Raw genomic sequence first — 21079 nt, forward strand, 5'->3', positions numbered from 1 at the left:
ACACTAAATGCTTCTTTGTGTGCTTTAGCCCATGTCCCTGTTCACCAATTAATATTGACAGCGGTCTTCTCAGCGTCAGTTGAACTGTTCTCAAGCTTCCTCTTCGGCACTTTCTGTCCTTTTCAGACCGACTTAACGTTTTCCTAAGACTACGAGTAACTATACAGTCGATTCGTTACGATTATTTTCTTATTTTTGTTGCATCGACACTCCCAGCCCCAACCCTCTACACTGGTCGGCGCGCGTGCTGGGTCTACCCCGTGCCGCCGCTGTTTACCATACAATACCCGGCTCGGCAGCCGGCCGGGCCGCCGCACAAAGGGCTTCCTGTGAGGTCCGCAGCGGCCCGCGCATAAGACCGCCCCGGGGCGCCGCCGAACACCCGACCGGAACCAGAGGAGGGGGACGGGTGGCGGAACAGCGCGGGGTGTGGGGCACGGCACGAGCCGTGACCGGCCCACCGGCAGGTGATGTCACGGAAATGGCACGGAAGTGTGACGTCACTGTCCAGGGGGATGGTGCAGGGTGGGACGGGAACACTTTGATGTGGCTGAAGCATGAGATGATCGTAGGACTGACATCGTGTGCTCCCATGGTTAAGTGCGTGATTTATTGAATTTGGATGCATACCTATCTGTATTCAAATGGTGACTCGGCATTTCCAGCATAGGAAATCGTTGTAAAATTGCAAAAGAAAAATGTTTACCGTCAGGCGTTACGAACATCCCCGATGGCAAGTGGACAATGACGTGCGTGCGGAATGGGGTTGGGAACTTGACACCATGTTTTGCGGCAAGAGCGTGAGAAAACCAGCAGCCGCCCGTCTGCCACTGGCTCCCTTCTCTCCCCCTCTCCCTCTCCTCTTCTCCCTTTCTCTCTAATGACCGCTGGTGTCGAGCCGTTGTCAACTGAAGTGACAGGCGGATGACAGGCGAGTGGCATCTGTGCAGGACAGCCGGGTGACAGGTGTGGTGACTGGGTGTGACCGAGGGATGACAGTCGGTTCCGTCTGCTGAAGGACACGGACCAACACGGGCGTGAATCATGCCAGCGATCGGGTTTGAGTCATTGGCTGTCTGTAGGTATAAAGTACGAGTACATATATCAAATATAAGTTTGAATCAATGCAGAATGTGCGTAATAATGAGGTGGGTTTTCGCCCGTCAGCATGTCGGCTCTAACGGCAGCAGTGGGAACACGTGGGCTCCAGACTATACTGACAGAGTACACTTTGCAATTGCAAAGGCATAACATACAGCTCCCTCGTATCCATTTCGTCGGCTCGTCGGGGCACATTACGAAATGCTCAGGTGGTCAGGTGCAAACACAAAGATGAAGTTAGAAGCCAACGAACAGACTATAACTGAATTTTCGTCGGATTTGGACGCTGCTCCTCACATGGTGAAACAATTCAATTTCAGCTGTTCGAGGAAGCCGAAATGGAAAATCTATGGGATGTCTGCATTATGTTTTAAGCAAATTATGTTACCGAGAAGAGCGGAATGCCCAGGCGAGCGAGAACAGAAGCTCTGATTGCAGCCTGGAGACAAAACTGGCACAGCGGCGGCGCAGTTGTGCAATAACGATTCACTAATTGTAAGAGACCATGCATTCAAATAAGAACGTGTAATTGAGCTAAGACAATGGTAAAAAGGAACATCAGGAGGACGGAAAAGGCAATTCAAACATGGACGGCGCGGGCGGATCACCGCAATTATGCAATTCTTGTTAGCAATACTTTGAATCGCGAATGCAAATGGCTCTTGGTTTGTTCCGCTGACGACGTTGTAAATCGTAATACCATGGTCTTATCGATAGTTTTGGCCAGCTGCGAGACGAGAGTGCGCGCGCGCGCAGCAATTGTCCCAATCTGAGCGGCTAGCTCCTGGTGTAAACGATCCACTTGGAACGCCGCACTGCAATTTATACACCAAATGGGGCATAGTTTTATCTGAATTGGTCAGGCAATTTCCTCCGATAGCCACGGGCATGAACATGATCCAGTTACTTAAAATTTAAGCAATCAAACTGTCGGCGAATAAAAATGTTGAAATTGAGGGAGCGGACCGCTATAGCTCTGATCAATTACGGCCATCGCCGGGCTACTTAGCCGTCTTTATGGTGATGTCCGGATATGTAAGTGTCCTGTGGATCCGCCTGCTCCAAGTGATCAACTCCACTGACTAGTACCCGCATCAGTCATGGATTTCCGCCTGTGTGTGACGCCATCGCCCGAGGTGCCGTCAAAGCGGCGATATAGCGGCGCAGGTACCGTCAAAGCGGCGATAGCGGCGCAGGTACCGTCAAAGCGGCGATATAGCGGCGCAGGTGCCGTCAAAGCGGCGATAGCGGCGCAGGTACCGTCAAAGCGGCGATAGCGGCGCAGGTACCGTCAAAGCGGTGATATATCGGCGCAGGTACCGTCAAAGCGGCGATAGCGGCGCAGGGGCCGTCAAAGCGGCGATAGCGGCGCAGGCGCGCCGATAGCGGCGCACCGGAGCGGCGCCGCCGACCTGCACTGGCAGCGGCGGTGACCGCCGATAATTGCAATCGTCTGTGATGACGGCCAGGGCCGCGGCGGCCGGTTATAATGTCCGGCCGATGAGGGATCGATGGCTGTGGGATCCACGCCGGCCCCGACCGAACGGGGGCGCCGTGTCAGCGGGCTGCGAGGGGTGGCGTCGGGGGCACTGCAGCAGTACAGGGGATGGCGCACATGCAGATGTGGGGCTAGATGTGCTCAGTGCTATACTCTACAGGCGTAGGATATCCCACAGATCCTACAGGCGACACCTGCTCAGTAGTGTCAGTCTCAGTACCTTCGGGGTACTTTTGTGACTGAGGTACTTCTTTGGTCTTGTGACTTTTTATTTTTGTGAACTAGTAAACGCGACATTTTTACACAATTATTGAGTTGATTTGTCCAATCATTTTGAGCTCCTTTCTCCCATAGCTCTCTCTTTCTCTCTCTCTCTCTCTCTCTCTCTCTCTCTCTCTCTCTCTCTCTCTCTCTCTCTCTCTCTCTCTCTCTCTCTCTCTCTCTCTCTCTCTCTCTCTCTCTCTCTCCTCTCTCCTCTCCATCCCTCTGCCCCGAATACCGTGGGCCTTGTCTCACGTGATTCTCCCCGGAATGGAATGACCTCTGGACCGATGGTTTCGATAGATCACTGACGAGGTGTTTCGTCATTGGCTGATGTTGTCACCCACGACCAGCGGGGTACCTGGCCCACTACCCCCCGACAGCCAATCACATCAATAACGGACAGTTGTTGGCTGTATTTGTCCCGAGAGGTGGTCTAACATTCAGGGCAATTTTCGCAAGGGACCAGCCTGATCGGTTTGATGATGTAACTTCCAGACTCGGACACCTTTTACTGTGAATGAAAAGATTTGATACAATGGAGAATTGCTAAAGCTACATCGATTCAATTAGCGACATTTGACCGCAGTTCAAACTCCTGGACAAAGTTTATCAGTTCAAAAGCCAGCATACCACACTCACTCCATCATTAGACTTTGCGTACCACTCACCTATTTATATTTTACGCAGTGGGCGATGCAACTAAACGATATATGACGCTCAGACGACACTGAGCTTACAAACCGACTCAAACGATTGCAGTAAAAATCTCACACGAGGCAGCGTTGTTTGCGCCAGGGATGACCTATCTGGCATGTGTCTCTGCAGGTCACGGACGGGTCACCATGGCCCAAACAAGTCCCTGGGGGGGGGGGGGGGGTAATGTGGCTCATCTACCTACCTCATCCACTGGGTTTTTGTCCGCGTACGGCAGCGCTGTGATTTCCGGCCGCTACTCAGTTTCTCGGGACGACCCGAAAGCAGCTGACTGTGCCCTGTGAACGGCGACAAAAACGGTAATGCTCAGAGTTGCAGCGGTGAAAACCGACCGGTCTGCATTCAGAGAGCGGCTATCATGGCGCACATTAGTGAGAGCGGCATTCACGGCGCAGGGTGATCAGGGAGCGGCATTCATGGCGCACGGTAGTGAGAGGGGTCGGCATGCATACCGAGACTCTGCCGGTGAGAGTGATATTCAGAGCGACTGTGGCATCGAATGAGAAGGTCGCCAGGTTGCGATGCTTGAAAAAGGGACACCAGCCCCAAGCAATGTACCCCCGTGTATTTGTAAATCGCGAGCACTGATGAAATGTCAAGATCCAGCCGACTATACCTGACATCACTATAGAGTGAGCGCTCTGAATAGATAATGCAATGTTAGCATTGAAGAAAAACTGGCACGGAATGATGAGCTGAACGTCTGATGTTTGTCTGCACCATAAAACGGGACGGCACGTCAGCCGACATCTCAGATGTCTCTGTTTGCGGTGCCGTATTGAGTTGTTCATAGTTCATGTCATCCGTCACTCACTCTGTTTACGATGGCCCATTATGACGTGCAGAAAACGTATTGACCGTTCCTTTCTTTGGAAGTAAACAGCCGGCCGCGTTCGTTCGACGGACCGAGGCGTTGAAGTGCGCCTTATCGACCTGACCTGGATCGGCGCCCTGCGGCTGCCGACCGCCGGCCTAAAACAAGGAATAACCGATTGTCGCCGTGCACCTGGCCGCGGCGCTGTCTTCCAATCTACCAAATGGTGTCGGGCCGTCGGTTTTTGTCGCCGGCTGTGCTGGGCCAGCGGCGCCCGGCCGTTTCATTTCGTTGGCTGTGAAGCACCGGTGGCTGTCGGTGCGGCGACGCCCCGTGTTTGTCTTGGTGGTGTGGTTCTCACACACGAGTGGCGCGGTGCTCTCCCATTAGTGGGTCATCAGTGGCTCGAGGACCGGTCGCCGTCTGTCAGCGCCAGCACTGCGGCAGCCATTAGCGCATATAGCCTGTGCCGAGCTCTCTGTGTGTGCGTGTGCGTGGGTGGGGTGCAGGGGCATATCGGGTTTTTGTTGGCGACTCAGGTCACATCAGCATGGGAGAGTTACAGACGCAATGTGCTGATCATTCACAGCCCATCAATAAATACGAGTACACTCGCAGGCCAAAGGAGCTTTTCTAGGCTGCAGGCAGGGAAGGATGCACAGCAATGTATAAAATACAATTAAAAAGAAATGTCCAAGGAATCACAGGCTGTAACTATAAACACCTTCAATTTGCAAAATAGCTATGTTTCCATCTTTTATGCAGGCATATGCAAGTTCGTTTCATATCTTAAAAAAGGTCCACAAAAGTTTGCATATTTTAAGTCCTATTCAGCATTCAGCAACTATTCATTTACACGTGTCACCCGGAAAATGCAATCTGCACTCATTTCTGTTCATCTCCTCTGCAGCGGCTGTAGACGGTGCCGTCGGGACCGGCATTCAGGCCAGCTCGCTCCCTATGCCTCCTCGCTAATTGATTTAGCAGCCTCGGGCAACAAACCCCGACCGACGTCACTCGAGCTCGCCCGGCCGGCCGACTCAAAGGCTGAGCTTTAAATCACGTGCCGGCTGCAGACTGAATGCCCGAACAGGCCGGCCGGCGATCCGCCGCCGAGAAATTGGCCCCCGCGTGGCGTCGATCAGAGGGGAATTGACCCGCGACGGGGCGACCCGACAGCTCGGCGAGCGGCCCGCTCCGCTCCTCTCCGCTGCGGGTGCGGCGCCCGTGCGGCGTCGCAGTCGCTGAACTGCACGCGGAGGTCGCTACACTGACGCAGCGCTGAGTTATCCGCGCCGCCTGAGAGCCTCCGACACGATATTGTGCAAAATCGGGCCGACGCGCCGCCCTGTGAGCCGGTAAATTTAGTGCGCACGGATGAGGACGGGCGCGTGGCAGCGGCAGTGAGCTCCGATTGAGATGGTGGGGCAGGTGTGGATACACAGGACAGGACGGGAACAGCGGCGTGCTGAGCGAGATACAAGCGCTCTGTCTATTAGACTGTCATCGAATGGACGGGGAACGACGATCTTTCTGATGCGGCCTCACGGGAAAACAAGTGGTGAATCGGCTGCCGTCGGCGCCAGTGAAGGTTATGAGCCATTCACTGGGTGGCTGCACCTTTGTTTCAAAATGAAGCATATTCAGGCGACACGTCTAAATGATTTCTCCTGCATGATGTTTTGCAATGACTGGTCGATCTCGGCCTATGAAGCTGCTCCCAGTGCCACTGGTTACTGATCTTTGCAAAGATATTCCCTCTTCATGCACCAATAATCCTATGTGTGAATACCAGACATGTGCATGGATCCGAGAAATTGAATCTGGGATCTGATCCCACGGATCCTGATCTCGGATCCGTCGGGATCATAGATCCAGTTCTTTAACCCTCGCCCGCACATGCCATTTTCCCATCCTAGAACGCACATGGGGGGGGGGGTGGTTGCCACCCCCCCCCGCGCCGTTTCGTTCCTGTTGGAGATAGAGCTTAGCGGTAAAGACCAAAAAGATTCTTTGGGAAGAGACGAATCCAATGATACCCGATTTTACCTTCTCAGGTCAGTCATTGACCTTCCAGGTCAGGTCAAACTAAAAAATGTTGCTGTTTTGGGTCACCGTTGGATATCAAGTGCGCTGCTTATCATATACCGATGACGATGCCGTTTTCTGGTGCCAAGCCAGCTAGAACCTCTTTGTCACACTACCCGACCAGATTTTTGCTGCTGAGGTCATTTCAGGTCAAGTTAGGTCAAGGTCAGTTATATGTGTTTGTATGTCTGTGTGTGTCTGTGTGTATACTGATGTGTGCACCGATTGTTTTTGTGTCCATATTACATGAAATCATGATCTGAGAAGCTTTTACCAAAAAGGCAGTCAAAAAAACTTCACAAAAAGTAAATTCAGCTTGCCTAAAACGCAATTATCTTAGATGACCTAGGTTGACCTTGACCCTGACCTTGACCCCTGTACATCGTCGAACGACATGTTCCATGATAGGTGGGAGGTAAGACTGGCAAAAAAGGCCGAAATCAAGGTGTCAAAAGCTCACAAGGCCCATGGCAAACGCAAGATGTTGAGAATTGGCCATTTGGGTCATGACATGACCTGACAAACAAGGTCATATCTCCGAAACCAAAAATCACAGAAACTTAAAATTTTCAGTGGACATCAAGAAAGGATAGAGGAGCAGCTATACCAAAAATCAGCCTTCTAGCTTTAAAAATGTTGAGTGCAGAGCAGAAAGACTACCTGGGGGGGGGGGGGTGGCAACCACCCCCCCCCATGTGCGGGCGAGGGTTAATTTATCGAGAGATCCGTAGGGATCATAGATCCGCGTCTAGTATTTTTGCTTGAGATCCAGTGGGATCATAGATCCTCATTTATTTTTGGTCAACACAGAAATCCCAAAAGATCACTCGTTGCAACTCACAAACGTTCTTATTTAGTGATTTTATGTGATAAACCGTCATAATCCATAGTTTTTTGGCACTTATTGACATAGAAACACTTGAAAACCTGGTTTCAAATGTTGTGCATGGCGGGATCCACTCAGATCATAGATCCATGTTCTTGGTTTATCGTCAGATCCTGTGAGATCATAGATCCAGGATAAATTTTTCACACCGGATTCGGTGGGATCATAGATCCGAGTCTACAATTTGCCTCGAGATCCACTGAGATCATAGATCCATCACTCGGATCCATGCACGCACATGTCTGGTGAATACACAGGACACTGTTAAATCTCGCATATCAACTGCTGTGATAACTGACAACATTTAAATGCGTTGTTCTACTGTCACAGAACATGAGCTGCTGGTCGGAACAGTGTCATCGTTACTCATCCATCCGTAAGATCTCCCCCCCCCCCCCCCCCCAGCCTCTCCACGCTCATACACACAGACACAATCGGTCGGCGACACTAAACCGGGACATGACCACAGTAAAACGGGACGCGACCACAGTAAACCGGGACATCACGCTCGGCCGCCGGCCTGATTGGTCGTCGGCAACGACAGTTCCGACCGACCGCGGCTGGGCCCGACTGTCGGCGGCGGCGGGGCGGGGGCGGGGGCGGGGGCGGGGGCGGGGGCGGCGGTCACTGGGGCGCGGCTAATCCCCGGCCGCTGGCGCAGACAGGATGCGGCTCGCTGGTCGCGCGTCCGCTTCCTCCGGCCGAGCAGCTGTGTGCGGACACGCAGTCCGATCGCTAACGTAGCGCACTCACACACACGGTTGGCCGGCACACACCGGTGACACAGCGCTCGAGCGTCACGGCTGGGTGGGGTGCGGAGAGCCGCGGTCCCACGTCCCACCGGCCACCCAGGCTGCACCGGCCGCGTGGGCGGACCGAACCACGCGGACCGAGCAAGGTTCACCGCTAACATTCTCACAGACAGCTCACCGACTACGATGCCGTGAACGTCACGTACCAGCCAGCGGTCAGCGGACATGATCGGTGCACCAACCTTGCAGGCTAATCCTAACCAACAGTGTCATAAGACGGTTCAGTACCTACCTACCTATCCCATAGCTCACACAGAAGTACAAAACCTAGCCGTTCCACCCGACACACCAGCCTTAGACACAGCCCAGCGCCGCCGGTCCGCGGCTGGCAGGCGACCCGGCTCGCTTCCCGCGCCATGTATCCCAACAGAGCCGTGAAGGCACGCGCCGCGAGCTCTCAGGAATCTGACTGGTGAGTGGGGCTTTAACGCGTGATGGATGGGAGGGCTGTGCGCCGCCCAGCCGGCTGGACAGGAGGTGAGAGGGGTTTAAATTTCCCCGCGGACTCGGACCGAGCGGCACAGATGCACACCTGGAAAATGGGCCATTGAGAGATGGATACAAGTCCTCGGAGGACCTGGTGATTGCTCTGACCGGAATTATAATTTTTATCCATTATAAACAGGAGGAATTGTGATATATGTTCATGCATAATGAAAGACGTTGCTGATATTGAAACGATGCATGGGCCAGAAGACGATGGCGAGACCTAAAACTGAGTAGGGAACGTTTTAATCGCGCATTTGCTCCAAATACATCCATTCTGCAAGACAATAGTGGATCATTTCTAAGTCAACCCCGTCACAAGTCACACAATTAAAACGGCGTGATTAAACCTTATCTTGATTCTTTCTTTGCGTATACGAAAACTAATGCCTAAAGCGATCGTCTGGAATAAGAGGCGTTCTTTCCCGGAATTTCGAGCACAAAACGGAAGTAATGCTGTAAATACACTCAGCCCTCGGTCTCACTGAGCAGTGAGCATGCCAACGAGGTGTGGTCAGCGCCAGTGGCCGTGGTACCGCCAGTAGTGAGATCGCCGACACCGCGCCGCGTCTGCCCCTTTTAATGACGTCACCTCGGCGGCCGGCCGGCGACCAAAGTACCTCCACCGGCGCCCGGGGCGACAGCAGCCATTGTCTGGAACTGGCTGCCAGCTCGTAGCGCCGCTCGTAAGGCGGCTCTCAGCGCCGCTGCGATGGCCCTCTGAAGCGGCGAATGGGCTGACCGCTGGCCGCCAACGACTGCGAGGAGTCGGGGCCGCACCCTCCCGGACGGACGGACGGACGGTGGCTGCACCCGCCGCTCGCCGGTCGGTCAGTCGGCCGGTCAGACTCGGCGGGAGGCGGCGGGGAGTGTCAGGGTGTCGTGTTCTCTGTCTCGTGTTCCTCCCTGTCCGCTCTGGGTCACCGCTCGGGTCGGCGGTGGCGGAGTAAACAAGCCGTCGAGAGGGGTGTATCTCGGGTCGCCCTCCTGCAGCGGAGCGGAGCGGCGGCTCGGTCGGAGCGTCGCTAACGACGGCCGCTGCGCTGAGCGCCGGCCGGAGGCACCGCTGCGCTGATTACCGGCGCGCAGGTGCCCGCTGGAAGCGGCGCCCGCCGGCCGGCAGTTAAGTGTCGGCTGTCAGAGGGTGGTGTGCGTCTACTCGGTGATGAGACGGCCGCGGCGACGGACACGATGCGCGGCGTCCGGACAGTGATCTGCGCGCTGCTGCTGGCCACAGCGACCGCCGGCGAGCGGTGCGAGCCGCTGCCCGGGCCGGCCGCGCGCTGTCACCTCACCACGCTCGACGCCGGGCCGCTGAACGTGACACGGCCCGGGTCGCTGCGCCGACTCGAGCTCGTCTGCTCAGACACCACACACGTGAGCAGGGACTTCTCGGTGGCTCTGGGCAGCGCGTTCACAGAGCTCCGGGAGCTGAGTGTGACACAATGTGCTCTGGGACTGCTCCGGCGAGGTGTGTTCCACCGTTTGCGACGGCTGCAGACTCTCCGTCTGAGAACATTCAGTCGCGACTGGACTGCGGCCGAGATGCGGCTCGAGCGGGGCTGTTTCGACGGCCTCGTGCACCTGGAGACGCTCGACCTCAGTGAGAACAACATGTGGTCGCTGGAGCGGGGTGTGTTCGAGGACCTCACCTCGCTGAAGGTGCTGAACCTCAGCGGCAACAGTTTCCAGGACCTGACGGAGCTCCGGGAGACCGGGGTCAACGACGGACTCCATATGCTGGACGTGTCTCACAACAGTCTGATGGAGCTGTCGGCCGCCGGGCTGCGGGCGTTCCCCGGCCTTCGGGAGCTGCGGGCGGGCCACAACCAGCTGGCGGTGATCCGGGACGGCGCGCTCAGGGACCTCCGCCGTCTGCAGAAACTGGACGTGTCAGACAACAGGCTGGTCGCCCTGCCCGCCATGATGCTGAACGAGACGCGACTTCTTCGCGAGCTGCATGTCCAGAATAACAGCATCCGTGTGCTGCCGCCAAGTCTGCTGTCGGACCTGCCACAGCTACAGACGGTAAACATGTCGGCTAACAACCTCAGCTCGGAGTGGATTCGGAAGGACACCTTCGCCGGCCTGCTGCGGCTGATCGTGCTGGACCTGTCCTCCAATCACTTAGACGCGCTCAGCGTGGACGTGTTCCAGGACCTGACCAGCCTCCAGTCGCTGGACCTCAGTGAGAACCTGCTGGAGACGCTGCCGGACGGCGTGTTCGGCTCCCTCAGCAACCTGCACACGCTGAGACTCTCCGACAACCTGCTGCGACACCTCGGGCGCCGCACGCTGGTGGGGCTGCACGTCCTCAGCGCCCTGCGGTTGGACGGCAACCGGCTGGCGCAGCTGGACGAGCTGACCTTCGCAAATGTCACCGGCGTGCAGAGCGTGCGTTTGGACAGGAACGAGCTCCTGACGGTGCCGGCAGCGCTGTCCCGTCTCACGTTCCTCGCGCGCCTGGACCTGGGCGACAACTTCATCTCAGAACTACCTGCTGGAGCTTTCAGCACCCTCCGTCAGCTGAGCGCGCTTCGTCTGGCTGGAAACCAGCTGGTGAATGTGTCAGCGCGCGCTCTGTCCGGCCCTGTGGCGCTCAGCGTGCTGGATCTATCGCGGAACCGGCTCACCCTCATGGAGAGCGGCGCTCTGGATGAGCTCAGGGAGCTCAGGGTGGTGCGGATCGACGCCAACCGTCTGACGAGCATCAACGGCCTCTTCGCCAAGCTGCCGCAGCTGCTGTGGCTGAACGCCAGCGATAACCGGGTCGAGTTCTTCGACTACGCGCTGGTCCCGACCGGGCTGCGCTGGCTCGACCTGCACCGCAACCAGATCCGCGAGATCGGCAACTTCTACCGGCTGGAGAGCAAGATGGAGCTGCGCACGATCGACCTCAGCCACAACCAGGTGTCGCACCTCGGCCGCTCGGCAGTGCCGGACGCCATCGAGTACTTCATCCTCGCCGGCAACCGGCTGGAGACGGTGGAGCCGGGCACATTCGAGGCCAAGCGGCGCCTGGTGCGGGTCGATCTGTCGGCCAACCAGCTGAGCCAGCTGGACGCCCAGGCAGTCCGTCTGCCGGACGACCACGGGGACCGGCCTGCCGACCTCCTGCTGGGAGGGAACCCGCTGCTGTGCGACTGCAGCATGGACTGGGTGCTGACGATGGCGACGGCCACCTCCGCCGGACACCAGTACCGGGTGAGTCCCGCTGGCCTCTGCTGTGTGTGACAGGGAGAACAGGGACGCGAGACCCTGGCGTTGGTGTAGTAGCAGTTTTAATTGCTCATTGGTCCATGTGGCCACGTTTCCATCAAACCCAGTAGTCAAATACCGTCAGTTCGTCTTTCTATGTACCATGCACTGTTCTGTTGCATAGCTCTGTTCTATAAAGGGAAAGATTTCAGGCTGTTGCTTCTTCAACAACCACGATGTCTCCGCATAAAACTTCAGCGCCTACCATTATCAATTAGATAATCTTATTATCCCGCCAGTTTCTACCGTAAAAGAACATAGGTAATGTATCACCCATTGCATGCATACTGCCCACCCTACACGTCTTGTTCCGTCAACTGCAATCCGTGAAATGCCACCCGCATTTTCTAATCTCCATTGCCCTTGTGAGTCATTCTGCTGGTATCACTCCGCCCAGACCCGACATTATGTCGTGGTCCCTGCAGTGCACGGCCGGTTCTAGCCCTTGCCCGAGACTGATTACCCGGCTTAGCACCTGAATTATTTACTGAGCCTGCAGCGGTAATGGACATGGGGCTTATTTACGATTCTTTGATGGGTCATCTCATAAGCTGGCTACAACTCAGACCATTTCTGGAAATGGCAACTGGCTCGGACTCTCAGCTGTCATTATGGAGTAACGTACACATGACATTTCCCGAAATTCGAAGAGCTGGTCAAAGTGATATTAAACTTGAAAGGGCATCTCCCGTTTGAAACGTGGCAGTTGGTCACGTAACGCCTTTCAGGTCAAATAAGATCCGCTTCAGCATAGGAGGACGTGCATATATGCATGTAGGGCTAGGTGTTGGCCCCTGCTTTCAAATGCGTCTTGAAAGATGCTTTGTAAGATTACACTTTCGTGAGCCTTCAAAGCAACATATTTATCCACACCAATAACGTGAACCACTTTACGAGCTGCCAGGTCCTGTTTCTGGTCTGTATTTGGGTGGGCTCCCTCACTATACGCCCTGTAGATGAAGGGATAACGTGTAGCGCTGTAGGCGACATTTACCATATCGGCTGCGTTTCTCACGGCCTACTGCGGGTCACCCGTGAGGCGATTAGAAACTTTTACCGTCGCCGCTCACGCTCGATCGATCCGGCTGATACAAAGAAATTCGCAACGATACTGCGGCTGAATGGAACGTACCAAAGTGCGGCCAAAGTGGACCGAACAGCCAGCCTGATTATCGGCTCGTAAAATCGGCCCGATCGTGGCTCGACAGCCGCCGCGGAACAAATAGGACACGCTTCCCGGGCGAGTACCGCTAAATGCTAACGAGCCATCTGCGAGCGCTCGCGTGCCGCTGCCTCCTCAGTGTTCGGTGAACCGGAGCAGCGCGCGGCGCGGTGGGCGGCTACACGCGAGACTGGGCCCCCTATTTGTAGTTGGACGTGGGCCGCGACCCCGCGACTCCGAGACAACACTCGGGTCCGACAGAGCGGCGGAAAGTCTGCCACCGACACCTTCGCGGAAACCCTCAAAGGCTGAACATGATTGCATGTGGTATGTTGGTCCGATCCGATGACGGCGTGTGATGACACCTGTTGTTATATGGAGTTTGTAACGTCACCGGCTTCATGTGAACGGTGTTTATCGACTAAAGTGTCACGCTCTAAACTAGGCAGCGCGGCTTCAAACAAACTGATTTTAGAGTCGATTTCGCGGTCGCAAGTGCAATGGCTCATTTAGGGATAGGAATGATACGAATGCTCAAGTAATATGGCACGCATTGCGCGCTGATGCGTTTCCGCAAATGTCTCACAACTGACGACTGCAAACTTATCAATGGTAATGCAATAAGGAAAGTGGCCAACAAATCGAGAGCGATATCGTATCTACCTACCCAAGGGCCACTTAAGAGTAATTGTAAAATGCCTGGGCAGAAAGACATTCCGCTCCCACGGCAGCCTCCAATGTCCGTTTAGATAATGGAACCAATACACAGGCCGTATTCTTGATTGGGGGCCGGCCTGAAAGCCTCCCAGGTTGCACGGTCCGAGTATATGGCTGTCGATAACGTTATGAGAGCCTGCTTTATGTCGACGCAATGATGTAATGGCTGCAGCGAGCCGTACCTACGCCGCAACAGGCGCTCCGGACATTATCGGTTGGCCAGCGAGGTATTTATGGTATAGGAAGGCAGACGGTTTTGACGAGAGACTGCACATGCACAGCGACGCTGCTCCGACTCGGGAAATTCACTACCGCTCCAAATGCCTCGATGGTCTTATGCTGCTGGTTGAGATAGCTTGCATTGCAGAGGGATTGGAATGACGTGCAGTGCAGAGACAATGGATCCAATCAAATACTTCCCGCGGAAAGACCATGGATGCGGCACGCAGGGATGATAGCTATGCTACAGAGCTATACTGTACAGCGACGCTGATATGTTCAACTCGCATGCTAACGTCAAAGCATGCCAACATATGATCAATGATCAGACATGATAACGTCTGGCTGAGATGTCTGTTATGTTTGTATGAAGATTGACGTTTAAACGTATGCATCTGAAATTCAAACAAACTTACACATTTTAAGATGATGTGAGACACTTCATCCCAAGTTAAATATGGAAAAAGTAACGAACTCCTGAAGCAATTTAAAGATGGAAAGACGAAACAATCGAACGGCGAATCACCACCGTCTGTCGTTGACCTTTGACCTGTCTTCCCCGTGCGGCCGTGCCTGGCCTGACGGTCGCCTTCTGTTCTCGCAGGTGCTGGACGCCGACCGGATCATGTGCCGCCTGCTGCACTCGCCGGTCGGCCTGGTGCCCCTGCTGGAGACCAAGCCGACCGACTTCCTCTGCACCTACGAGCGCCACTGCTTCGCCCTCTGCCACTGCTGCAACTACGTCGCCTGCGACTGCGAGATGAAGTGTCCCGACGGCTGCACGTGCTACCACGACCACACGTGGAACACCAACATGGTGGAGTGCAGTGGTCGAGAGCAGCTGGCCATCTCGCGCGAGATTCCCATGGACGCCACTGCCGTGTTCGCCGCCGGAAATAACATCCACAGCCTTGAGAGCCACACCTTCATCGGCAGAAAACGCATCCGACAACTGTACGTCAACAACTCCAACGTCGAGGAGATCCGTAACCGCAGTCTGAACGGCCTCTCGGCGCTGCAGGTCCTCCGACTCGAGGACAACCTTCTCCCGGAGCTGCAGGGCTACGAGTTCGACAGTCTCGTCGCGCTCCGTGAGCTGTACCTGCACAACAACCGTCTCCGTCGTATCCACCCGGCCACGTTTTCGCGACTGCGTGCGCTGGAGGTACTCACGCTCCACGGGAACCTGCTGGTCAGTTTCCCGGCGTGGCGACTCTCCAGCCCCTACCTGGTGGAGCTCACGCTCGCCTCGAACCCGTGGTCGTGCGAGTGCGAGGTGGCCGAGCCGCTGGCCGCGTACGTGCGCGACCACCGCGCCAAGATCGTCGACGCCGACGACATTCAGTGCGAGTACGTGTCGTCGTGGCCGCGCTGCGCCCGCGGCGGACTGGCGGCCGCGCCGGCGGGCGCCGACTCCCCGGTGCGGCGGGGCGGTTCAGAGCGCGGCGTGCCGCTCCTGGCCGTGCTGGGAGGCACCGCGCTCGTGGTGGCCGCTGTGGTGGCAGCGCTGGTGTTCCGGTTCCGTGGCCGGCTCTGCGGTGCCGGAGGGGGTGGGGCCGGCACCGAGCCGCCCGCCAAAGCGTCCCTCGCAGCGGCGACCACCACCGTGACCAGTGACGCCGAGAAAGAGTACGACGTGTTTGTGACGTACAGCGCACAGGACTCGCGATTCGTCAACGAGGTGCTGGCGCCCGAGCTGGAGCACTCGACGCCCTCGTGCCGTCTGTGTCTGCTGCGCCGCGACGCGCCCAGCACCGGGTACCTGGGCGACGCCGTGCATCACTGCGTGCGCTCCTCGCGGCGCACACTTCTGCTGGTGTCGCGCGGCTTCCTCGACCACGAGTGGTGCCGCTTCGACTTCAAGACGCCGCACGTTGAGGCGCTGCACGGCTCGCGCGCCGTAGTCGGCGTTCTAGTGGGCGTCGAGCGCCACCACATGGACGCCGACCTGCGCAGCCTGCTGCGGCCCTCCGACTGCGTCCGGTACGGGGGACCCGACTTCTGGCGCCGCCTGCGGGCGCTGCTGCCCACCGGCCACGGCCTGAAGGCGCTCTACGGTCTGGGGCCGCCGCCGGCGTCACCCCAGCCGCCACCGCCACCGCCGCCGCCGGCGCCGGGCGAGTCGCCCTCGCCGACGTGCTCGACGGTGGTCTCCGAGGACCGGTCGGTGGGCCCGCTGCACGGCCGCTCCGACTCCAGCCACGCACTCGTCTACAGCGCGCAGGCGCCGCACAACACGAGCTACAGCAGCCTGCGGCCCAGCGAGCACACCTACATGACCATCGACCACTACCACTCGCTGCGACGGCCGTCGGCGCCCACCGAGTCGGAGCTCTACTGCACCCTGGAGCCGGAGCTGCAGCCGCAGATGCCGTCCGACCCGCACCATCCGGCCAACCAGGGTCAGTTGACCTCCCCGGGGCACCTGACCCACCCAGGTCACCCGACTGACCCGCGTCAGACGCTGTACTCGGCGCGGACCGGTCAGCTGTACCACCGGGGATCGCAGGGTCACCCCTCACAGCAGGGATATCAGGCACACCCCTCACAGCAGGGCTACCAGGGGCTGCAGGCCCACCCTTCGCAGCAGGGCTACCCGGGACACAGGGGCCACGTGACCCTGCAGGCCGACCACACGGGTCACCAGAGTCAGCTGTCCAGTCAGCAACACCGCAGCACACCGACTCACTCGCTCTGGGTGTAACACTTTAGAAACAATAGCCCCCGTACCGGTAACACTACACGGCCGTCTGACGGGGGCGGGCCGGACAGAGGGACCCACTTTCGGGGCTCGGTGCCCGCGCCCCATGACGTGTCGGCGCGGCGGCGGCCGGCCGGCACCGTTCGGGCCACTCTCATCGGTATGCGGGCCGGCCGCTGCCGGCGAAGGTCACTGGCCCTGTGACCCAGCGGGCATCCCTTTCAGAGGCTGCAGCCGCCGCTGCGGCTCCTTCAGCCGTCTCTCTCCTCACTCTCGGTCGTCCGTCTGTCTCCGAACGCTCCTCGGCGAGCGATGGTCCTGTCCGACCGGGCCCAGTGATTCTGCGCGCGTCTGTCTGTGTCAGCGCACGCGCGCTGTGTGTGTGGGAATGATTGTACATACGAGATAAAATCGCTTATTTTGTTATTCTAGTCATATCGTCCGACTGTAATACATTGTCGATGCTACGCTTGACTTATTGTTAATGAGCAATCAGCGACAGAGAGGCGGCTGGTTTGGTCTGATGAGTAATGAAGCGGCGATCAGAGATACATCGGATCGGCAGCACCGGGTCCGGGCCGGAGCCGGGCGCGCCGGGAAGTAACTGGTCCTCTGCTTGATATTCCATCAGAGCACGCCGCGCCTGACCGCCACTCGGCCGTCCAACAGTGGACTCATTAGGGCGATAGTGGCGAGGCGGCCCTCCCGCCCCGCCGCCGCCCCGGATCGAGCTGGGAGCACCCCGCGTCTCCACACGTGTCCGCTGGCCCGACCCGGGTCAGGCGCCGACCCCTCACCTCCGGAGCGGCGCGGCGGGCCGGCCGGAGCGGTCACGGGCCGGAGCCGGCGGCCGTGACAGCGCCGTGACCCTAATTGGAGCCGCTCAGAGCCGCGAGCCGGAGTCCGGGTCTGGTCACCCACTACAGGTGTGTGACGGTACCGGACGGGCGGCCGCGGCGGCCGGCAGAGTGGCCCCAGTCCGCGTAATACCCGTGTTTATACGGCGTGATGAATCAGCCACGAGCATAAAACCCAGTTAGCGGTGGTATATCGGGCCGAACGCCGCCGCCGATTGGCCGCAGGTTTGGTATCGACTGGGCTGGCAGGGCAATGAGTCAGTGTTGTTACCTCGGGCGTATCACGGCCCTGATTGGGTGGCCAGTCATCGACAGAGGCAATCGCTGCTCCAGATACACGTTTTTGTCGTATGGTGGTCATACGATGACTGTATAATTGATAACAGAACTGCCGGTGTCCGGTATGAAAGGCAAACCAATTAATTTAGGAATGTAATTTTATGTGAACGACATTGCAAAACCATAAAGTTAATGCCAGTGTTCTTGGTTGGTTTTTAAACTTTCACGTTGTTTAGGTAAACTGATCCTAAAACCTTTTTAATTAACAGTGAATGCTTCGCCTTCGATTATAGTATTCAAATTAAAAAACACTGAATACTAGGCACGAAAAAGAGCTGCGGATATAGTTTCGAAAGAATAACATTTTTATTTGCTTGGGAAAATAAGTCGCTAAATAAACTAAATAACTAAAAATGAATACATTTTTAATTAACAGAGGCAAGCTTACGACCAAATCATCAACCCACTCATAACAAATACCTATACCTGAGTAAATCACATCATTTGTCCTCCGTTTGTAGTTTTATCTAAGCATGCTGTACAGGGTGTCCCGAAATTGATGTCCTCTCCCGTTCGTTACGTTTCCTCAGAGCAATACCGGTATACCAATGGCGCTTTACCGGGACCCGACCCTGGGGCACGGTCACGTGTTTGTTGGTCACGTGACCTAGCCAGGTGAGCCGACCCAGGACCCGGCGGGGCGGCAGAGGTCATTTACCGAGAGGGTCGCGAGGCGCGCGGACTGCATATCAGCCATGGCGAAGGAGTACCCTTTGTCGACTCGCTATCGCGGCCCAGGGGCGGATCCAAGGGGGGGGGGTCACATGGGTCATGGTCCCCCCCTTGAGGCCCGGGGGCCCAAAGACCTGCCAGGGGCACCACCGGCCTATCAGGGGTATCACAGTCCTGACAGGGGCACCACAGGACCGCCAGGGGCACCACAGGCCTAGCAGGGACACCACGGGCCTGGTGCCTGGGCCCTGACAGGACTGTAACGCCCCTGACAAGCCTGAAGTGTCCCCGGCAGGCACGTGGTGCCCCTGACAGGCCTGAGGCGCCCCTGCAAGGCCGGTGGTGCCCCTGGCAGGCCTGTGGTGTCCATGGCAGGCCTGTGGTGCCCTTGCTAGGTCTCTGGTGCCCCTGACAGGCTTGTAATGCCCCTGGAAGGACTGTGGTGCCCCTGGGCCCTGACAAGCCTGAGGTGCCCCTGACAGGCCAGTGGTGCCCTTGCTAGGCCTGTGGTGCCCCTGGCAGGCCTCTGGTGCCCCTGACAGGCCAGTGGTGCCCTTGCTAGGCCTGTGGTGCCCCTGGCAGGCCTCTGGTGCCCCTGACAGGCTTGCGGTACCCTTGGAAGGACTGTGGTGTCCCTGGGCCCTGACAAGCCTGAGGTGCCCCTGACAGACCTCTGGTGCCCTTGCTAGGCCGCTGGTACCCCTGCGCCCGGAGAGGACTGGTGCCCCTGAAAAGTCTGAAGTGCCCCTCGGCAGGCCCGTGGTGCCCCTGACAGGCCCAAGGTGCCCCTGCGAGGCCGGTGGTGCCCCTGGCAGACCTCTGGTGCCCCTGGCAGGTCTGTGGCGCCCCTGGCAGACCTGTGTTGACTGGTGCCCCTGCTAGGTCGCTGGTGCCCCTCACAGACCTGTGGTGCCCCTGGGCCTTGACAAGCCTGAGATGCCTGGCTATGACAGGCTCGTGGTGCCCCTGATAGACCAGTGGTGCCCTTGCTAGGCCTGTAGTGCCCCTGGCAGGCCTCTGGTGCCCCTGCTACCCCTGCGCCCGGAGAGGACTATGGTGCCCCTGAAAAACCTGAAGTGCCTCTCGACAGGCCCGTGGTGCCCCTGGGCCTTACCCCTGCGAGGTCGGTGGTGCTCCTGGCAGGCCTCTGGTGCCCCTGGCAGGTCTGTGGTGCCCCTGGCAGGCCTGTGTTGACTGGTGCCCCTGCTAGGCCGCTGGTGCCCCTCACAGGCCTGCGGTGCCCCTGGAAGGACTGTGGTGCCCCTGCCCCTAGGGGTGCTCATGGGCCCAACAGGCCCGTTGTGCCCCTGACAGGCCTGTCGTGTATACTTGCTAGACCTGTGGTGCCCCTGCTTCCTGGCAGGCCTGTGGTGCCCCTGGCAGGCCTGTGGCGCCCCTACAAGGCCGTAGGTGCCCCTGACAGGTTTGTGGTGTCCCTGGAAGGACTTTGGTGCCCCTGACAAGCCTGAAGTGTCAAGGAGAGACCCTTTAGACGCCAGGGTCAAGTTCGTCGGACTGACAACGATTTGCTTACCTGATAACGTTCCTGGTAAGTACTCACTACTCAGCGTCCACAACATATATATGTTACAGGGAGTTTGAGAAATCCGTGAGTTTGCAAACTCCCTAGTGAGTTTGCAAACTCCCTGACCCATCAGTGACTTTGCAAACTCACTAGGGAGTTTGCAAATTCACTAGGGAGTTTGCAAACTCACTGACCGGTCAGGGAGTTTGAGAAATTCCAGAGCGATTGGGTCAAATAAAATCAAATGTGTAAGATGAGGGTGGCATACGTGCCGTCCGTGATGTTAAAACAAAAGCGACTAGTGGTACGGCCTATATAACCGTCGCACGCTGATATAAACCTTACAGATCCTTCATTGTTTTACCCAAAAAAAAAAAAAAAATGCTTCTCGCGGCTATGTAAAGGGGAAGTTCGGAGCAACGTGCTCCTCCGTTCCGTCGTTTCCATCCTCAGGAATCAGGATACTGAAATCCTTCTCGTCCACGCCGAAACCCCCACTCCCGGGCTGGACAGGCACCTTTATCTCATGCGGGCTGCCCTGCCGAGGGAGCGCACCCCGTAGCCGGGTGCAAAGAGTGCTTGGGGGCTGGTCGATCTGTCAATTCGGACGGGCTCAGCCCCGGCGACTCTGCATATAGGGTGTCTGCCCAGACCAATGTCTCCCCCTATAATTCCTATCATTCGTCCGACTCTGAAATGGTCTTGTCAGACCGAAAGGGCCTAACCCAACAAAACAAAAACAAACAAGCAGCGTGCGCCATTCGCAGCTGGGCTGGCTGCCAGTAGCGCCGGCTCTCGATGATACGTCTATGGCGGAGTGGGAATGGGCGTGAATTGATGCGGGTGCCTATACTTTAGCATAAGTGACCAACAGTCAGCTGTTTCTACTTTGATGTATTTAGCCTGGCTCTGGAATAGCCACACTTGAGTGGAACGGGTCTAATTGGGACGTGAACTAAATAAATG

The 21079-nt window shown here is 57.1% G+C and overlaps 1 protein-coding gene across 1 annotated transcript; it reads left to right on the forward strand.

Moving 5' to 3' along the window:
• Positions 1-9790: 9790 nt before the first annotated feature.
• On the forward strand, positions 9791-17192 carry LOC122386345 (toll-like receptor 6). The gene is made up of 2 exons (XM_043375459.1): positions 9791-11867; positions 14624-17192. The coding sequence occupies exons 1-2, from the start codon at positions 9855-9857 to the stop codon at positions 16721-16723; spliced, it is 4113 nt and encodes a 1370-aa protein (XP_043231394.1). The 5' UTR covers positions 9791-9854; the 3' UTR covers positions 16724-17192.
• The last annotated feature ends 3887 nt before the right edge of the window (positions 17193-21079 follow it).

Source organism: Amphibalanus amphitrite, unplaced genomic scaffold (assembly GCF_019059575.1).
Source record: "Amphibalanus amphitrite isolate SeventyFive unplaced genomic scaffold, NRLGWU_Aamphi_draft 000247F_arrow, whole genome shotgun sequence".
NCBI lineage: Eukaryota > Metazoa > Arthropoda > Thecostraca > Balanomorpha > Balanidae > Amphibalanus > Amphibalanus amphitrite.

Bases quoted from the DNA above. Each gene is read 5' to 3' on its own strand.
- LOC122386345 (XM_043375459.1), top strand. From the start codon at position 9,855: ATGCGCGGCGTCCGGACAGTGATCTGCGCGCTGCTGCTGGCCACAGCG. The intron at 11,868-14,623 runs GTGAGTCCCGCT...CTGTTCTCGCAG, and splicing joins CCGCCGGACACCAGTACCGG to GTGCTGGACGCCGACCGGAT.